This window comes from Pinus tabuliformis, chromosome Q (genome assembly GCF_031772625.1).
Source record: "Pinus tabuliformis cultivar Carrire ecotype Pingquan chromosome Q, CPIR1, whole genome shotgun sequence".
Taxonomy (NCBI): domain Eukaryota; kingdom Viridiplantae; phylum Streptophyta; class Pinopsida; order Pinales; family Pinaceae; genus Pinus; species Pinus tabuliformis.
The window spans coordinates 57,859,621-57,881,467 of record NC_142296.1 but is presented as its reverse complement, the minus strand read 5'-3'; the positions used below and the strand labels follow the sequence as shown (position 1 = coordinate 57,881,467).

The 21,847-nt window shown below is 37.7% G+C and overlaps 1 protein-coding gene across 1 annotated transcript in view; it reads left to right on the top strand.

Moving 5' to 3' along the window:
- Positions 1-21,847, top strand: part of LOC149218282 (transportin 1) — a 218,164-nt gene that overhangs the window by 91,138 nt on the left and 105,179 nt on the right. The window contains exon 18 of the mRNA XM_089383890.1: positions 78-188. Within this exon, the coding sequence (XP_089240016.1) occupies positions 78-188 (111 nt within the window). The remainder of the gene's footprint in view (positions 1-77; positions 189-21,847) is intronic.

Genomic DNA, 21,847 nt, shown 5'->3' with positions numbered 1-21,847 from the left:
TGATGTATTTAATATATTATTAGATATTGCCATGTTTTATTTTTATCTGATTTGTTTAACTATCTTATTTTAAACAGGCTAAATATCTTGAGATTCTGATGCCACCACTGATTGCAAAGTGGCAGCAACACTCAAACTTTGACAGGGATCTTTTTCCGTTGCTTGAATGCTTCACTTCAATAGCACAGGTATAATTCTCTTATGTTTGCAAATAAATTATTTGACGTACTTTCACGCTTTCTCTTGCATCCCTCCAGTCTGTTTCAATGTATGAATAATGAAATCAATTTGTGCCATCTATGCTTTCAGATATTGGGAATATCCATTAAGTCCGCTGTTTTTCTCACTTGTATTATTTTGACTGATATCTTTAAGGGTAATTTATATACATTTAATAAACCTGAAACATAATAGGTGATTGTCATCTGATAGACATGACATCTTTGTTTGGTTTGTAAAATCATTCAATTATGATGATGATGAGGTTACCATCAACTGAGGCCAGTCTTTGTTCTATCAGATCTTTTCAAAGAAATTTAATGGGTTAGCATATTCTAAAAATTAAATGCCAGTTTGGCTTTCATGGATTAACCGGTAATGTTCACTTTGCTTTTAATGGTTTTTAAATTTTAACATATTCTAGTAATTAGTAGTATGATGAATGTTTTGAAAATGAGATCCAATGTTTGTGTAGGAAGTGTACGCCAAATGATTTATGTGTTTGCTTTGTGTTTATGTTGTACTCAGTATTTGTTATCAAGGTCTAGTGCCTCACTTAAGTGGACAAGATTTTGCCTTTAAACATCCTTGAATTCAGGCTCTCTGTTATGTAAAATTTAATCAAGTTTGTAATTATTAATTCATTAGACAAAGGGCATGATCAAAAATCATGCCAATTCATCAAGAGGCACCCAAGGCAGTGTTTAAGCTGGGGGCCTCCCACATTTGTAATCATCTTGAAATTTACTAATAAAATATATATGTATAACCATTATTTACTGAGTTTGTCGATTCCATTTGGTATCAGAGCCACCGCTGAACTTACTATCTCAACTGCATCCACTGTTCGTAAAATCCGCTGTCACTGCATTCCACTGCTGAATCCTTCTTGCTCAGCCTTCGATGCCATCAACATTAGCCATTATGCTGTGTACCCACGACTCCCTGTTTCGCTATTCCATACTGCTAGTCCGACATCCCTACCGCTTCATCGTGCTCCATCTGGTATATACTCCTTGTCCACACCATCAGACGTTGCAGCCGCTGTTTGTATTAACCAGCCGCAAAATAATCCATTCAACTGTCAAATCCTACCGACTGTTCACGTACATACCTTCTTCGCTGTCGGTTATCCTTGGTTATATAGTTATAAGGTTCGTTATTCTTAATTATAATTGATCTTGAGAATAAGGTTACTAGACATTCCAATGAAATCAGGGAGCTCTAGGATATACTGAAGAGAATAGAGAATCAGCGCACGCAGAATCATAACGAATTTATAAAGGATCATGCAATCCTTTCAAATAAGGTGGATCCAAATCATAATCAAGCAATGGTGATGTTTACTTGTATTTGTGACAAGTTGAAGATTGCACCTGATTAAATACCCCAGAATAATGAAGCTACTCAACATCTCAATTCTTCGGGTACATCAAACTTGTCAGACTCACACGAGAACTCTGAGTCTCCAAAGGCATCATCCATCCCCCATCAACAAAATAGTAACACAAATTTTCAAAATATGCAGCTCTGGAATCAATACTCAAATATGCAACTCGGAAATCAATACCCCTTCTTCACTTCGTCAGTTGCTACATATCAACGAAGAGCAAAACTTGAGCTCTCCAAATACGACGGTAACGAGAAGTGCAGTGTTGCGTGGTTCAATAAAGCAGAAGAATATTTCGGGATTTACGGTATTGACAATGATGATGAAAAGATCAAGCATGCATGTATGCAAATGGAAGGTAAAGCATATAATTGGTATATGTGGTGCAAAAAGATGACACTTGCTATTAGTTGGAACAAAATTAAATTTGCATTCTTTAAGAGGTCCCAAGGTGTCAAGGAAGAAGAGTTCTTCTCAACACTCACCAGATTGCAACAAAAAGGAGATGTGGACGAATACACTCGAGAATGGGAAACTTTAGCTACACGAGTACCTAGATTGTTAGAGACTCATTCAGTCATACATTACGAGACTTAAACCCCATCTCCAGGCCAAGCTTGAGCTTCATGACATCACTTCTATAGAAGTAGCAAGACAGAAGGCAAAAACCACTGAAAAGAAGCACGAAAAGATGCAGTGGCCAAAAGTTGAAAGAGTATATTCGAGACAAAGATTTACCCAAACTGCGAACATGGATAACACAAAATATGTTCCACCACATCTTTGTGAAGGAGAAAAAAGTAACTTGGAAATGCAAAGAATGAAAGAAGGCAAGTGCAAACATTGTGGCGAAAAATGGGACCCTAAACATAGATGTGCTAAGGGAAAAGAAACCCAGAACCTTTATAAGTGTGAAGCTACTAATGATTCAGAGAGTGAAGAATTAGATGTAGAAGAGATCGAATATTTTGCACAATTTTCTTCAAAACCAGGTAACGAGAATATTTGGCAAGTGTCATTATCAATGATGACAAGTATATCACAACCCTAGACATTAAAGTTAAAAGGTCATATAAAAAAGCAACGTAATGGTTCTAATCGATATCGGTAGCACCCACAACTTTTTGGACTCAACTATGGCGAAAAGGCTCAACATTTTCACGTTTCCTATGCCCAACATGAAAGTTATGGTAGTTGACAGTAAGAAAATTGAAAAGGTAGGGAAATGCCATAAAGTCAAATTACAGATTCAAGACTATAATCTAGAGTCTCTGTTCTACACTGTACCATTAGGAGTGGATGTGGTCCTAAGTATCCAATGGCTACAAACCCTAGGCACCTACTCTGCCAACCATCAAAAGCAATTTATAAAATTTAAATGGGAAGGGAAGAAATACAAGTTATATGGGTTTCAACCCCTTCAGAATCAAATTGTATCATCATCCCAGATGATGAAAATGATCTGAAAGGGAGCACCATATTATTTAGTGCAGTGTCATCAATTAGAAATGCTAACTTCAAATATGATTAATGAAGAGTCACTTAAGTCCAAGAACGCAGTTTCGCTATGTCTTCCAACCTTATTATGATTTGGTAATACCCTGACCTTAAGTCCAATTTTGAGAAGTATTTAGCTCTATGTAGTTCACCCAACATTTCATCGATTAAAGGGACTGGAAACTTGTTTTTAATTGTTATTTTGTTTAGTCCTCGATAATCAATGCATAATCTGAACGATCCATCTTTCTTCTAAAATAATACAACTAGAGCAGCATACAAACTTCTACTTTTTGTGATAATGCCACATTTTAAAAGATCTTGGACTAATCTCTCAATTTCAGTTTTTTATGATGTGGCTATCGATACGATTTGATGTTGATGGGATTTAATCCTCCTGATTTCACTTTTCCTTTCTAATTTTTCATTGACTTTCTAAAAGTCACTTTAAAATTAGACTTAGTAACTTTATCACTTAAAGTCACTTTTAAATTAGATTTAACTTTATAAAAATTATAAAGTTACTTTAGGAGAAAAATTAAATTATTTTGGACACTTCCCTAGGCCAAAGATCAAAGCCTAAGGGAACCACCTATCCTCCGGCATTGTTTTACAACCCGGCCGAGTCAACTCCGAAACGGCCGTTTCGAACCGAGCCAACACCAAAATTTATGACCCGGCCAGCAACCCGGCTCGGTTGACCGAGTCAACTATGACTCGGTCAACCCGGCCGGGTCCGTATTGACTCGGCCGAGTCAAAGAACCAACGGCTGGGCAGCGTAAAACATGAAAAAAATTAACTTTTTTGTGATTTTTGGTAAAGTGCAATTCAGTTTATGGATTCCAAAGGGTAATGGTAAATTGTTAAATGCTTTTGGGGTCCATTTCCCCCTCCCAAACCCTATTTAAGACAGCCAAATGCTCTCATTCACTCACAGCAGTCTTATGCATTTGAGTGAGAGTCTTCTTTGAGAATTAGTGAGCAGTTCTTGAGCTTGTTTTGGAGCAGCAGTGAGGAGTCTTGGAGGAGCATTGTAGCTGGAGTGAGGAGCTTCTTGGGCAGCCATTTGGAGCAGCATTGAGGAGCTGATTCTTGGAGCAAGCTTGAGGAGGCAGTTTGTGCCTGGAGGTATTTTTTTCCACCTCTATAAATCTGTTTTTGCTTAGTAAATTTTAGGTGCATATCAAGAAAGCTTAGAGAGTGTTTTTTGTCAAATAAATGAACATTGAATCAAATTTTTTTTTTTTTTTTTTTCATTTTCAGATTGTTTTCCTAGTCAAAAAATGGCACCTAGAGCAAAAGATCCTGCTTGGGCATATGTTGAAATGGTTGATAGTCAGATGCATTGCAAGTTTTGCCATAGGAAAATTAAGGAAGGTCTTGGGGGGATTCATAGGCTGAAACAACACTTGGCAGGGATTAAAGGCCAAATTACCGCATGTCCCTCTGATGAAATTGAGGAGATTAGAAAGAATTTGGTGGCCAGCTTTGAAAAATTTAAAGAAGATAAGGCTAGGCAAAAAGAGATACAGGCTGAAATTGGGAGGAAGAGGGAGATACAAAGAATGATGGCTACCAACCCCCACTATGATTTTGAGGGTTCTTCCTCTATCCCTCAAACTGAGGCATCCAACCCTTTCCGTTATGTTCCTCCCTCTTTTGGTTCTGTTCAAGATAAGGGAAAGGGTAGAATGAAGGGTGATGTGACTATCAAAAGTTATTTCACTCCCTCCTCTCCATCAGATGCACATGGTCCTGAAGCTAGTAAAGGTCAAATTCAGCCCACTTTAGATGACCATTGGAAGAAAGAATTGAGGGAGACTGCTTGTGACTACATAGCTAGATGGTGGTATGATGCTGATATCCCCTTTAATGCTGCTCGTTCACCATATTATGAGCCTATGTTTGATGCCATACATGCTGCTGGAAAAGGCTTCAAAGGCCCTACTATGCAAGAGCTAAGGGGGTTTCGTTTGCAGAAAGAAATTCAATCCATTAATGAGTATTTGCAAGAGTTCAGGGACTCATGGGCAAGAACAGGGTGTACCATCATGTCAGATGGATGGACTGATCAAAGAAACCGTACCATCATAAACTTTCTTGTCTTCTGCCCACAGGGAACCATGTTTTTAAAATCAATTGATGCATCTGATAAGGTAAAAGATGGCCACTTGTTGTTTCAGCTATTGGATGAGGTTATTGAGGATGTGGGGGTGGCTAATGTTGTTCAAATCATCACAGACAATGCCTCTAACTATGTTCTTGCTGGTAAACTGTTAGAGGAAAAACACAAGACCATCTTTTGGACCCCATGCGCTGCACATTGCATAGACCTCATGCTTGAGGATATTGGAAAATTAGATTGGGTCAGAAACACTGTAGATAATGCCAAAAGCATAACAAAATTTATCTACAATCATACACTGGTTTTGAGTCTCATGAGGAAACACACTGGAGGCAAGGATATTATTAGGCCTGCCATCACTAGATTTGCTACACATTTTTTGACATTGCAATCTATGCTTTCCCAACATAGAAACTTGCAAAAGATGTTTTCCAGTGATGAATGGAATCAAAGCAATTGGTCTAACAAACCAGAAGACAGAGAATTGAAAAGGAAAGTCCATGATGAAACTTTTTGGAGAAAGGCAGCAGAGATTGTGAAGCTTGCTGAGCCACTAGTTAAGGTGTTGCGCTTGGTGGATGGGGAAAGGTTGGCTATGGGCTTCATTTATGAGGCTATGGATCAAGCAAAGGAGCAAATAAAGACAGCATACAAGGATAGAGTGGCAAAGTATGGGCCCATTTGGGCAATCATTGATGAAAGATGGAACAATCAACTCCATCGCCCTATACATGCAGCTGGGTATTTTTTGAACCCACGGTATCAATATAAAGCTAAGGAGTCAGGAGCTTTGAGGGGGGAGGTCAGAGATGGACTGGTTGATTGCATTGAACGCATGATCCCATCGGAGTCTGATCAGCTGCAGATACATCAACAGGTCACATCCTTCAGCGATGCAACAGGTACCTTTGGGAAGAACCTAGCAAAGATTGCAAGAGAAGCAGATGAGCCAGGTAAACAAAAATTTCAATTTTCAATTTCTTAATGGTTTTACAGTTTTACTTTTTTTATTAAAGACTAAAGTTTGTTAAATCATTTATAATTTGAAAGTTAGATATAATTTGTAATTTTGTTGAGTTTCAGCCTTCATCTAACTCATAATTCATTACACTCCTATGTTTTTTGCAGCACAATGGTGGGAGGCCTTTGGTGGCCAGTGCCCTCAATTGCAAAAGTTTGCAATTCGTATTTTGAGTCAAACTTGCAGTGCATCTGGGTGTGAGCGCAATTGGTCTGTCTTTGAGAGGATTCACACAAAGAAGAGAAACCGTTTGGAGCAAAAACGGTTGAATGATCTAGTTTTTGTCCAATACAACCTTCGGCTCAGACAGAACCAATTGCTGAACAAAAGACCTGATTCAGATCCCATTGTGTTGTAAGACATTGATTCAACATCAGATTGGGTAGTGGAGAGTCGTGCACCAGAGTTTGATCCTGATGAGGATCTTGATGAACTTGAACTGGAACATCAACTTCAGCCTGTTCAGTTGAATGCAGATCCCGATCCACCAGCCTCAGTCTCACAGCCAGCAAGGAGTAGGACTCCAGTTGTAGGTGCTTCCTCTGCTCAGCCACGACATAAGCGCAGCCGCATATCTACTCTATCTCAGCTTGCATCTGCTGCACAGCCTGCTAGTGGTACTGGCACCACTTCTACAGTTGTAGTTGGAGACGATGATGATGAGGAGGAGGCATGGGGCCCCTTGTCTGACTCTGATGATGATGATCCAGAGATTGGTCGAGATGATCTTGGCTCCTCTGGCAGTAGCTACTAGCCAGTAGTACTAGTATTGGAGTCTCGTCACCATCACAGTTTACTTTTGTTGTAGAGGCCATTTCTAGCCTCCTTGGTTATTTGTATTTTGTTTTGAGTCTTTGATCATGTATGACAGTTGACTATGTATTGCCATTGGGTACCATTTTGATATAATGGATTGGTTCATGAGCCTACTTTGATCATATGTTGTCTTCCATCTATATTATAATGCTGTGTGTTTGGAAACATGAATGAAAATCTTTAAAATTATGTTTAAAATATTTAAAATTATGTTTTTTTATAAAAAAAATAAATATTTAATGTATTTTTTACAACGACCGAGTCATTGAAATCGAGCCGGCCGAGTCATTACCGAGTCGGAGTCGGAGTCGGAGTCGATCCTCGGCCGAGTCGGAGTCGGAGTCGTAAAACATTGTCCTCCGGTACCAAATTTCAACATCCACTTGGCTAACATGTGCATAATAGCAAGCATTTCCTTGTTATATGTAGACTTGAGACATTCTTGCTTATTGAACTTCCTACTTTCAAACGCGATTGGGTGACCGTCTTGCATTAGTATTGCTCCTATGCCAAAACCTGAAGAATCACACTCAATTACAAATGGTTTTGAGAAGTTTCGAGTTACCAATACAAGGGCATTAGACATAACTTCCTTCACGTCTTCAAAACACTTTTCTGCTTCATCATTCCATCGAAATGAGTTCTTCTTTAGAAGGTTCGTTAAGAGTGTGGTTATATGGGCATAGTTTTTAATAAATCTTCGATAATACCCAATCAATCCTAGGAATCCTCTTAGCTTGGAGATATTAACTGGTTTGGGCCATTCATTTATAGCCTTGATCTTATTAGGATCTACTTTTACTCCTTCCTTGGATATTATATGTCTGAGATACTCTACTTCTTTCCTTGGATACAGTAAGAACTTGCTCCAAATGGTGTAGGTGCTCCTTCCACGTTTTACTATAAATTAGAATGTCATCAAAGAACACTAACACAAACATCCTTAGATATGGACGGAATAGCTCGTTCATAGTAGCTTGGAATGTTGTTGGTGCATTGGTTAAACCAAAAGGCATTACTTTAAACTTGTAATGACACTCGTGTTCAGAACGCAGTTTCGCTATGTCTTCCAACCTTATTATGATTTGGTAATACCCTGACCTTAAGTCCAATTTTGAGAAGTATTTAGCTCTATGTAGTTCACCCAACATTTCATCGATTAAAGCGACTGGAAACTTGTTTTTAATTGTTATTTTGTTTAGTCCTCGATAATCAATGCATAATCTGAACGATCCATCTTTCTTCTAAAATAATACAACTAGAGCAGCATACAGACTTCTAATAGGAACCTACCTCAACATGAGTTCAACCTACCTCAAACAGATGGCCAAACAAAGGTTGTCAATAAATGTTTAGAAACCTACCTATGTTGTTATGCCGCAAACAAACAAAATAAGTGGGCTCAGTGGTTACATCTCCCTGAATGGTGGTACAATTCTACTTACCACACGTCAGTGAAAATGACTCCATTTCAAGCTCTATAGGGTTATGAACCTTTGAAATGGAAGGACTTTTCTATCATCCAGACAAAACTTCCCGCTGTTAAAGACCAATTAGAAGAAACCCAAAAAGTCGTCCAAACTCTAAAAGAAAATCTAAATAATGCAAGAAATCATATGAGGTGGCAAGCTGACCGAAACAAAACCGAGAGAGAATTTGAAATTGGAGAATGGGTATTTGTTAAACTTCAACCTTACAAGTAGTTGTCCTTAAAACAAAAAAGAAAAAAAATGGCACCAAGGTTTTATGGACCATACTAGATCAACAAAAAGATCAGCCAAGTAGCATATAGTTTAAGCCTTCCTGATAAAACTCGTGTTCACAACGTTTTCCATGTATACTTTCTTAAAAAGGAACTTGCTGAACATCAATCAACACAAACAACACTTCCGACCTTAGATGACAAAGGAATGGTCATTCTAGAACCACAAGGTATCATCTCCATCAAGGAGAAGAAGTTGCGATCACAAGTAATCAAAGAATACCTGATCAAGTGAAAGGACTTACCAGAAGAAGGAGCGTCCTGGGAGACATAAGTGTTTCATCAACAACTCCTATCGTTACGTATGCTTTGAGGACAAAGCATCTTTTCAAGAGGAAGGCAATATTATGTAAAAATTAATCAAGTTTGTAATTATTAACTAATTAGACAAAGGACATGATCAAAGATATGCCCATTCATCAAGAGGCACCGAAGGTAGTATTTAAGCTAGGGGCCTCCCACATTTGTAATCATATTGAAATTTATTAATAAAATATATATGTATACCCATTATTTACCGAGTCTGTCGACTCCACTCTCTCCATGTCAACTCACCATTCATGGAACCTTGAATGAAAATAAGGATGCCATATGGCTGAATCCTCACTTCCATCGAACAAACCAACTTCTTCCTTGCCTAGTGAAAAAACAAGTCACATGATGACATGTTTCCTTGACCCATGTCACCTGGTGAAAATAAACGCAAGAATAATTAAAGATTAACAAGAAATACCAATTTATCAAGAAGCCACTGCTCAAGCCAATATGGTGAGACTACATATTACCATGTGAGGGCGCAGTCACACTTGGACACTGTTAACAATATAAAGTTGTCCACTATCATGACCAAATATAGACACCACCTTCATCAGATCATACATGCGTTCGAGACAACACCTTTTAAAAATAGAGATATACTAAAAATAGTAAATTTACGAAATGTTCTTAGAATGTCATGATAGTAGTACGTCTAAAAGTAGATGTTGTAAAAAATAACACCATATTGCAGATCATTAAGCAAAGGCAGTTCTGTCTTCTCTGCCTCAGGAAACAATATTTGTCCTTTGTTTCACAATGCAAACCATGGAGTCCCAACTGTTCACTGAAAATTGCCTTATTAGATAATCATTATAACAAGGAATCTAGATATACCATCAAATCCAACATGCAAACTCTAGAATGCATATTGCTAATAATTGCAATGTCTTAGAATTTCATGGTTGTTGTGAGCAAATAGTTGATAACTGCGCTGGCATATGTAAGAGTGAATCTTAAAGCTGACAACAAGATTACACAAGGTGTAATTTCTAGTGCTAACAAGCAGTTTGGTAGCAACAATATGAATAGAGAATCTAAAGTGGTGGACTTAAAAGCAAAGTTTAAGGCAATCTTATCAGAACCGAACCAGTGATCGAGCCGAAAAACCTTGTGGACACATAAAATATTCATATTTTAAAGAAAAAACAGATATATTCATGTGCATCCATCTGAATCCAAACCATTTATACACAAATATGGAAAAGTTCTCATTTATATAATAAGTAATAGTCCATATAACCAAAATAGCACTTAGTGCAAAACATCGTTGAACCAAAAATGTTACAAACATCAAGAGGCAGGCTCTAAAAAGCCTTTATAATCCAAAATAACATGGTAGATCATAGTATTATACTACAACCTACAATACTATAAGATACAGCTACAACAAATCAATGATTAAATCATCAATCATCATCAGAATCATCATCCGATTCCTGATCATCCTCCTCATCCTCATTTGAAGAATGAATAGCATCTAAGCTCGCAATGTGATTATGGCTTGATTCCGCTAATCCTGATGCTGCTATAGGTGCTTCTGATATATTTGCCTTTGCATCCTGTGGAGGTGGGTCCAACTCCAACGAAGAAAGGTCTTGATTGTCAAATGTTGGTGCTTGACTCTCCACAACCCATTCTAATGTTGGAACAAAGTCAGACAAGACAATGTCGCTTGGTTTAGGGATTTTATTCAGCAAGTGGTTGTGCCTCAACCTAAGGTGGTATTGAACAAAAGCCATGTCATTCAATCTCTTTTGGTCCAAACAATTCCTCTTCTTAGTGTGTATACGCTCAAACACACTCCAATTCCGCTCACACCTTGAAGCACTACATGTCTGGCTCAAAATTCGAATTGTAAATTTTTGCAATTGAGGGCATTCTGTACCAAATTGTTGCCACCAATAGGCTGCAAAAAGGGTGGAAGGAAAAAAAGTATTAGCAAATGAATTTGCAAGTAAATTATTAATATAAGAATTTGGAAATTTTGACAATTCTTACCTGGGGGACTCTGTTCTATTTCTTATAGCCATAGAAAATTCCAAAGGTACCAATACTCTCACTTAAATTCAAAAGCTTGTTATGAATCTGATCTTGAGTCTTGGAATATGGGACCATGCGCTCAATGCATTTATACAACCCCGCTAAAAGCTCCCCATCAACTTCAAATTTTTTAGTGTAATGGTACATTCAAAATTCAGAAAACAAAAACATATTCATGAAGTCAACAAAACTAAAAGTTAAAAGTTAAAACTTGTAACTTATAAGCAATGAGCATTGAGATCCAAAATAACATTCCTTGGACTTATGTAGTAGTTGGCTACATGCAAAGGTTTATGGAGTTGTTTGTTTCATGTTTCATCAATGATTCTCCATAGAGGAATGTACTTTTGACTTTTATCCCCATATGATGCCTTTATTTGTTCTTTGGACTGATCCATGGTGTTATGTAAAAAATTATTTAGTATTTAATTTTAGGTTTATTATTTTAATTTTAGGATTAATTAGACGAAAGGGCACGATCATAAGATCATGCCCTTTTCCCAAAGGGTGTCCATGGCGATATATAAGCCAGGAACCTCATTGTAAACATTCATCATTTGTCAATTCATTTTTAATATATATATATATATATATATATTATGTGTATCAAGGAGTTTTTCACTCCATTTGGTGTTAGAGCCTACGACCCTCGGTCCGCAATCCCTCGTTGTTCCGCTGCGATCGATTTGCAAGTCCTTGCTGTTCTGTTGCCCATCACCGTCTCCGCCCTATAGCCCTACCCCACCCACATTCTCCGACCACACGAACGCATCCAATCCCACTGTTCTTCAACCAGATTCGTTGTGACACCATCTCCCGACAGTTTCCGTCAATAACTATGGTCAAACACTGTGCTGGCCACTCCCGACAGAAAGTCCTATCCACCCTCTCGATATGCAATTGTTGTCAAACAAGCGTTGCAGTGGTCCGTTGTCCCAACCCCGGTCCGTTGTTCAACCCGTTGTCCAGTCTTAACCGTCTGCCACACGCTTCAGCCCTTCCACCAGTCATTTCTTTTTGCAACCGTCATATCCCTGGTGAACGTTGAATTATCCACAACAAGCACACCTCTCCACCCGAACGACGTGACTTGTCCCTCGCTCGCTTGGCTTGATTATCATATATAGCGACCAGTCAAAAAACAATTTTCGATAAGTTTCCTGAATAGTCAAAAGAATAGACGTCACTGTCTGTAGTTGGTGACTGTCCGCGTTAAAAATATATAATACATTTATAACGTTACATATATAATTATAACGTGAAATATATATATATATATATATAATATAATATAATATAATATAATTATATATAAGTTATATGTATATATAAGGTTAATTTAATTAATTAATTTTTGAATTAATTAATGAAAAAAAAAGTTGGCAAATAAATACACGCCTCCACATACTTGCTCAATGTCAATGACAATGGATGATTTTCAGAAAAAATTGATTGACACAGAGCATAAGGTAAATAGCAACCACGATGAGGTTAGTAAAAGATTAGATGAATTCCAGATCAAGCTTGAGAGGCAAGCTGACAATATAAAAAATTAGGCTGACAATATCAAAAATTTTCAGGATACGACAAATCGAATAGAAATAAAGATGGAAAATCAACATGCCCAAACAGAAGCAGATCTCAGAGAGTCCTTAACATTGCCAAAACTTCTGTATAAAAAGATGGATTATATGCCCGCACAACTAGTACGAGAAAATGAAGAGAATCAAGAGCACAACTCATCAGATTCAACAAAGTCAATAGACCCTCATGAAAAAGCTGAATCCCCAAAAAATTCAGCGACACCCCACCAAGAAGGGAGTAACGTGACTCCTACAAGCAAGCAACTCTGGGATACCTTTACCAATCAACACCCCTTTTTTGCTCAACCATTAGTGACATACTAGCAAAGGGCAAAAGTCGAGATGCCTAAATTCGATGGAAACGAAAGAAACAATGTTGCATGGATAAATAAAGCAGAAGAATACTTTATATATGACATCAATGATGATGACGAAAAGCTTAGGCACTCATCCATGAAAATGGAAGGGGAAGCATATAATTGGTATATGTGGTGGAAAAAGGCAACACATGTCATTAGCTGGAGAAAATTTAAGGATGCATTCTTTAAAGGAGTCCAAGGTGTAAAGGAAGAAGAGTTCTTTTCAAAACTCATCAAATTACGACAAGAAGGAAGTATGGACGAATACACTCAAGAATGGGAGACCTTAGTAACACAAGTACCTGGGTTATCAGAATCTCGTCTAATTCAGTCATACGTCTCGGGACCCAGTACCCATTTACAAGTAGAACTTGAGATGCATGACATTACATCAATAGAAGTAGCAAGACGAAAAGCAAAAACAACCGAAAAGAAATTCGAACCAATATTTTGGTCAAAAGCACTAAAAACATATTCAAGACGAAGAATACCCCAGTATGTGGACTCAAATAAATATGTTCCACCACATCATCGTGAAGATGAAAAATCTAATGTGGAAATGCAAAGGATAAAAGAGGGTAAATGTAAACGCTGTGGTGAGAAGTGGGACCCCAAACATAGATGTGCTAAAGGAAAAGAACCAAAGAACCTATATAATTGTGAAGCAACCAATGATTCAAACAGTGAAGATTATGACATAGAAGAAACAAAAGACGCCTCAGAATTTTCACTAGAATTAGATGACGAAAGTATTCCGTAAGTGTCATTATCAGCTATGACATGTATATCACAACCTCAGACTTTAAAGTTAAAAGGACACATAAATAAGAACAATTTAGTGGTTCTCATCGACTCGGGTAGCGCACAATTTTTTAGATGCAATCGTGGCAAAGAGACTCAATATTTTTTCATTTCCCTTACCAAACATGAAAGTGATGGTAGCTAAACGTAAGAAGATTGAAAAGGTGGGGAAATGCCATAAGGTCAAATTGAAGATTCAAGACTTTAATTTAGAGTCTCTGTTCTTCACGGTACCGTTAGGAGGAGTAGATGTAGTCTTAGGTATCCAATGGCTACGAACTTACGGTACTTATGTCGCCAACCACCAAGTAAAATTTATAAAATTCAAATGGGGAGGTCAGAAGTACAAACTACACGGATTCCAAGCACCAGAAAATCAAGTTGTATCATCATCTCAGATGATGAAGCTGAGTTGAAAAGGAGCACCCGCATATGTCGTACAATGTCACTAATTAGAAATGTTATCTGCAAATATGACCAGTAAAGAGTCACCAGAGATACACGATTTAATTCAGAAGCATGAAAAAGTATTTCAAGACCTACCTGTGAAGATGCCACCTAATAGGGAAATTAAGCATACAATAGAAGTCAAGGCAGGGTCAAACCTTGTCAACATCAAGCCATACCAATATCCACATCACCAAAAAACGGAAATTGAGAGATTAATTCAAGACCTTTTAAAGTGTGGGACCTTGATCATTTTGGAATATTTGATCAAGTGGAAGGATTTACCCGAAAAAGGCGCTTCTTGGGAGAATGAATCATTTTGTCAACAACATCCGTCGTTACGTATGCTTTGAGGACAAAGCATTCTTTCGAGAGGAAGGCAATGTTATGTAAAAAATTATTTAGTATTTAATTTTAGGATTAATTAGACTTAAGGGCACGATCATAAGATCATGCCTTTTTCCCAAAGGGTGTCCATGGCAATATATGAGCCAGGAACCCCATTGTAAACATTCATCATCTGTCAATTCATTTTTAATAAATATATATATTTTCTGTGTATCAAGGAGTTTTTCACTCCACATGGCCTCATAAACAAACCCCATAGCAAGTTTATCACTATCCACCATCCGCAAAACTCTGACAAGAGGCTCACTAAATAGCACAATCTCCTCTGCCTTGGACCAAAATTCTTTTGTCAAATACTTGGTCAACCATCTGTTTCCCTTCAGCCTTTTTGCTCCAATGAGATGAATTTCATTCATCACATGAAAACATCTTCCTCAAGTTTGATTTTTGTTGAACAAGGAATTGCAACGAAAGGAAGTTGGCTGCAAATCGTGTGATGGTTGATCGAACAAGCTCTTTACCCCTTGTGTGCTTTCTCATAAGGTTCAAAACCCATGAGTGGTTGTAGATGTACGTGATTATGGTTTTGCATCTTTCGCACACTTTTTCACCCACTCAATTTTGCCAATATCTTCAAGCATGACGTCTAAACAATGGGTTGCACATTGAGACCACGAAATGGTAGGGGGTATTTCTTCCAACATCTTTCTCTCTGCGACATAATTAGAGGCATTACCTATGATAACTTATACAATGTTTCAATCCTTACTTCCATAACTACTTCATCCAAAAGGCGAAATAGCAATTGTGCATCCTTCCCCTGATTAGATGCATTATTAGATTTGAGAAACATAGTACTTTTTGTACAAGCAATTAAGAAATTTAGTATGTTGCGAGATCTACCATCAGTCCATCCATCAAACATAATTATGCATTCTGTTTTGGTCCATGATTGTTTGAATTCTGTAAGGTACTTTTGTATTATTTGGCTTTCATTTGTAAGAGTGGCCCCCTGATATCATGAAAGCTAGGGCCTTTGAAACCTGCTCCACATGAAACTATAACATCACTCATAGGCTGATAATATGCAAAATTAGTAGCATTAATGCATCACACCACCATCTAGCAATGCATTCATATGCAACCAACTTCTCTATCTTTTTCCATTTAGCATCAAGGGTTGGTTGAGAACCAAGGGTGGTGCGGGATACAAAGGAGGAGTCAATCCCTCTACACGCTGTTGTCCTCTTCAAGTTAAAAGCACTTGAACTACCCTCTCCAACTCTAGCAGGGAAACTAGAGGAATCTTCAAAATTGGGCACATATTCTTCAAAATGAGGGTCATTAACTATAACATCATCCTTTTGACTTTTGCCTATATCTTTTTTAATTCTTTTGTTTTCCCTTTTTTCTTCACCGTAGGCTCCAATTAAACTTTGCATCTTTGCTTTAAGATCATCAGAAACATTTTCACAAGGTTTTACTTGCCCTCTCCAATGTGCTAGGTGCTATTTAAGTCTATGGATCCCCCCACCCTTAAACTTTTTTCCAAAATAGGTGCAGACTTTTACCCCTTGTTCATTTAAATGGCAATGAACCCAAGCTGGATCATTCTTGTTTTTGGGGGCCATGGGGAAGAAAAAAATCTGCATAGAAAAATAAAAGAGTAGAGACAATCAAATACCTAAAGATGATCTGTAAATTTTGAGAAGAGAAGAAGCTCCAACCAATCTAAAAATGAACTCTTCAGTCAACTCCAAAATCCCCCTCAGGAATTTGCCAACGAAATCCCTCAAACTAACCCTGCAAATTTCAATAATTGTTGAGAAAAAAATAAAAAAAAATAATGGCCACAATTTTTTTGTTTGTTTGTTTGTTTCCATAAAAAATTTACAAATCTGAATTTTGCATAGATTTTCGAAGAAAAATAGAGCATTAATGGTTGAAAAAATACCTTGAATTTCCCTCTTAATTTCCTAAAGAAAACTAGCACGAAAATCCTCCAAAATAAGTTCTCGAGCAACCCCTACAAATCTCCATAAAACATTGGGCTTTTTAATTTTTTTGAGAAAAAACCATTTTTTGGAGAAAAATGGAACGAAAAAATGGCAAAAAATTCCTTGATTTACCCTCTAATTTTTTTTGGAGAAAATCAACTGCAAAATCCTTTGAAATCAGCAATGTAGTAGGAGCTCCAACAAAATAAAAAGAAATTCTTCCACCAACTCCAAAAACCAATGAAGAATAACCCAAAGATCTATGGAAAAAAATTCTTTGAAGTAACTCGAAAATATTCCAACCCAACAACTATCGAAGACTCCAATCAACTCTTCAAATCTGCAAAACATCTCCCTCAAAACAACCTTGCAAAAAACTCTATGAATTCTCCTCACTGAACTCAACTCAAGAATTGCAAGAGACTCAAATGAATAGTGTGAGTGAAATAGAGGCGGTGGAGGTGTTTAAATAGATTTGGGGGGGGGGGGCTAGATTAGGTTAGAAATTAGGAAAATAAATAAATAAAAAGCGATTTTTTTAATGGCTAGGCCACATGATCGTGGGCCCAGCGGACCGGCAGAGCCGGTCCAGATTGGTTTGGTAATGAAACCAACTAGTTTGGTACCGAACCGGTCTTTTCTAGTCGAGACGAGTTTTCCCTCCAAACCAATTAGACTGGCCGGTTTCGCTGGAACAAGTTCGGTTTTGATAACATTGGTTTTAAGGGAAAGGAAAGTATGAAAATGGTGAGAAGTGTGCTCATTCATATATACTCAAAAGCCCTAAGAAATGTACAATGTGTTTATTATGGGAAGTTAGTAACTTGGGAGTCTAGGTTTTGTAGGAAATTGTTGTGGGCTGAAAAGTACTACCAAGTGCATTCTGGAAGAAACAAGCCAATGTAGTTGAGTCGAAAGAGGAAGAATAGTGTTATGTTGTTGTGACTACCAATAAAGGAATTCTTAGGAGAAAACAAGGTTGGTGATTCAGGTTCTCGCCGCAACATTTTGCTAATAGGCAAGATTGGTACATTGATTTTGGAAAACACAGTTTGTTTCGACTTGTGAATGGTGGAGATGAGGTAGCAAAGTAGGTGGTGCTTCCTTTTGAGAAGTAACATAAAAGTTTGATATGTTGAACCACTAAGATGTTGATGAGATGTGTTTGATGAACAAGCCAAGTACTACATTGATGGTGGAAAGGTTGGCTATTTTGGGCAAGATTGGGTTTCATTTCGCTGGTGAGCCAATGGTCAAATAGAACAATGGTGATGTGACTTGATCTGTATCAACCTTTTTGATATAATTCACTTCCAGTTACTTATTTAAGATCTTATTTTAGAGTTGGGTGCAAAGATCTTGCTTGTCCAAAGATTTTTATTGTTTTTGAACAAGCAAATTTTATAGTATGACCATTATGCGAGGGTTTAGATATAATGGTCATTACTAGGATTTTATTTCAAAGGAAAACTTTGTTGGATCCCCCCACCTTCCCTTGGAGTATCTGGATAGTGGGCAACTCAAATACCAACCACAATAGCCGGTGGTAATCTTGAGGGACTTCACTGATTTGACTTGTGAGCTTTTGGCTCCTTGTTGGCAACATTCCTTAGGTTGATGGTTCAATTGATTGAGCTAAACTTTGGTGCTGGTCATACCTAGGACATAGGCATACATTAGACATGTAATATCTCTGTGGGAACTTGAAGATTTGCTTGCATTTATAGTCATTCCATTGTGATATATGTGCAGGATTTTATTGTAAGCAAGCAATTTGAGTGTCAGAATCTCAAGCAAAGGAATTCTATCTATGCTACTCGGTGAAAGAGAAAAATTACTGCTAAGTGCAAGGTTGATGGCAGTTTCATATAGGTGAACAAAGACGAACTTTGCTTCCAATTCACGTCAAACACTGGAAAAGAACATGATGAAAGTAAGTGATCTGGAGAGGCTTTATTCCATAAATTGGTTTTAGCTAAGAAGGGTTTTGACCCAAGAGAATTGGCCATTGAGTAATTTTTCATTTATTTTATGGTGAAGAATATGGCACATTATCCATCTTTGATAAAATAGGGTGAAGAATTTTGAAAACCGTTGTCCAAGTTATCTCTTTTGAATAATGAATACTAGATGGCTTATTTTACTAATGTCAAAGGAAGAATCTATAGCGGCTGAAGGGAATCTTTTAAATTTTCCTTGTCCTAAACCACCATAAGAAGAACACAAAATTTGGAGCTTGACTTGCACCAGGTAAAGTAAAGTAAACCCACACAACGATATTATACACATTGTTGATTAAGTCCATTGGTGGGGCACACAAGGATTAGTTGGTAATACTAATAATTATCTTTTGTGACCTCGTGTCAAAACTTTGCATGACTTTACAATCATCATCAATGTTTTGCCAAGTTTTCAGGACAGGGGAACATGGGAAGAGGGAAACACCTATGGGATGCTTTTGTACTGGGTGATCTTTGAAGCTACAATAGAAGTAACTTGAGTGAGCAAGATTACATAGATTGTTGATTAATTGCATAGGTGGGGTGCCTAATTTTTATATATGATGTAGCTGTAGGGTTAGAATTGGTTAGTAATACGAATAATTATGTGTTGTATCCTAATGTATCATAAGTTTACATGACTTTGTCATCATTATCAATGTTCTACCAATTTCCGGGATGGGGGAATATGGGAACATGGAAATTGTTAATGACTTAATTTTAGTTAACAATGGTATGTTCTATGCTTTAGCACAATTACTTCAATGTCCTTTAGCAACCCAATGACAATTTTCAATTTAGTTTTCCAATAATAGTCACATTAACCATAAATCACATTGACAGTAATTGTAGAAAGAACATGGACAATAAAATGTAGAAGACAAGCCAAGACAAGAGAATACCAAATATGGCAGATGCTAGGCAAAAACCCCAAGTTGGGGAAACCCCTTTGATCATTTCTTCTTATTATTATATCAAATGTTTAACAGAGAGAGAGAGTACAATAATACGAAAGTCAAAGTCAAAATTGACTTGCCAAATCACAGTGCAAAACAATCCTGCAATTATGTCTTTGGTTAATAGTAGTCAAATCAACACTAACCAGAAAGTCAACAACAATCAAAGTTTGGTCAAACTTCTCCAAAAAACTTGGGTCAAAGAGAGAAACTCAACCTCTTTTGCTCGTCAAAGTCAGGCCAAAATAGTCATTGAAACAATAGTCAAACTTGGTCAACCTCAAGTCAACTCTATGGTCAAACATGCCTGTAGTCAATGGAGGTCAAAGTGCCCAGAAATTCTCAGTTTCTATATCAAATAGTACATCCTGCCAAAAACAAAATTTTGCGACAAAAATCGAAGTAAAAAGATTAGTCAAAATGGCTGGTCAATGTTGGTCAAACCCGACAACAACTTTGAAATTACCACCCTCTAATCTGCCCAGAAATTCATCCTCCTTTCCAACCACATGTGTGAGATGATGTTAAAATTGGCAACTAGGGCCAAACTCCCTGTCGGTCATCTTATTTATGGCAGTTGATATTTTTCTTGGATCCCTCTCATCGAGAGATGTAGGATTGATCTAAAGATCACCCGATTTTGATAACTATTCATGGAGTTATGAATTTATTTGTGTTATAAAAAAATTCATCAAGGTCGGCCAGCAACCAAATAAACGTCACATGTGTTCAACATTTTAGTATAAATAGAGGTGGCCTTCAAGTCGTTTCAACACATTTGGGATCTCTTCCTCTCTCTACTTGTCTTTGGGTTTTAGTAGGAGGAGAGATCCTAAGGAATAGCGTTGCCTTGATCTAGAGGTCAGAAAGTTGGAAAAGCCGGAATTGCGGGAAAAGTCGGAATTGTCAGAAAAGCTGGAAATGCCAGAAAAGCTGGAAAAGTCGGAACTGCCGGGAAAGTCGGAACTGTCGGAAAAGCTGGAATCGGAAAAGCCGGGAATGCCGAAAAAGTCGGAACTACCGAAAAAGCCGAAAATGTCGGAATTGCTGGAAATGTCGGAAAAGCCGGAATTGCCGGAACTTCCGGAAAAGCCAGAACTGTTGGAACTACTTGAAAAGCCGAAACTGTCGGAAAAGCTAGAACTGCCGGGACTCCCGGAACAGCCGGAGCATCTCTCTCTGAAGGAGAGCAGCATGGAAGGGACAACTAACTAACACTTGGGATCTCTTCCCCTCTGTACTTGTCTTCTGCGATTTATGTTTATGTTCTATCTGCAGTTTATTTCAATGTTGATGTGATTGCTAATCTAGAAAAGATATGGAGCTAATTGTGAAAATTGAAATAAATTGCTCTAAGCATAGAACATACCTAAAATTAACATGGTATTAGAGCTAAGGTGAAGACAATGCCCAATCAAGAGTGAAAGAGAAATCACCGAAGACAGTTGGGAAAGGACAAAAGGATCTGTGGATTCCTCATCCTTCTTCAAATTCACCAAGGGTGAAGTCGAAGCAGAGAATATTATTAGAATGGCGCAGCAGAATATGGCCTACCTAAAGATCACTTCATTGGAAGACCAGATCTCAGGGTGGAAGGAAAGGTAGATAACTAGTTCGACCATTATGCGAAGGAGTGTTCGAATGGCAGGGACACATCACTTGATGATGATAACAATCATTCTAGGGACATCTTCAATAATCAAAGGAATGACAGGTAATGCGGGGCATCAAGGAAATGGCCGACTCTTCATAGAAAGCAAGGAACCCCAAGTATGAAGAATCAAATGTTGTTTCTGATAAGATAAAGAAGCATTATCTTGTATTGGCCCTCTCCTTCAGATTCTTTGGGAATCTGGCTTATAGATTGTAGTGCTTCCAGGCACTTCATAAGATAGATGGGTGCACTCTCTAATTTGGTAGTGATGGAAACAATCGTGGGATTATACTTGGAGCCAATGCCACCTATCCCGAAAAGGGTATAGGGAATGTTAACTCTCAATTGAATAAGGGTAACTCGATTCATTTACAGAATCTCTTTTATGTACTTGATTGCAAGAAGAACCTGGTGTCCATCTCAGAAATGGAAGTCAAAGGTTTCAGGGTGGCATTCATCGATGGAAAGGTACGTGTTAAAAAATATAATTTTCAAAGATGCTTTTTCTCATGG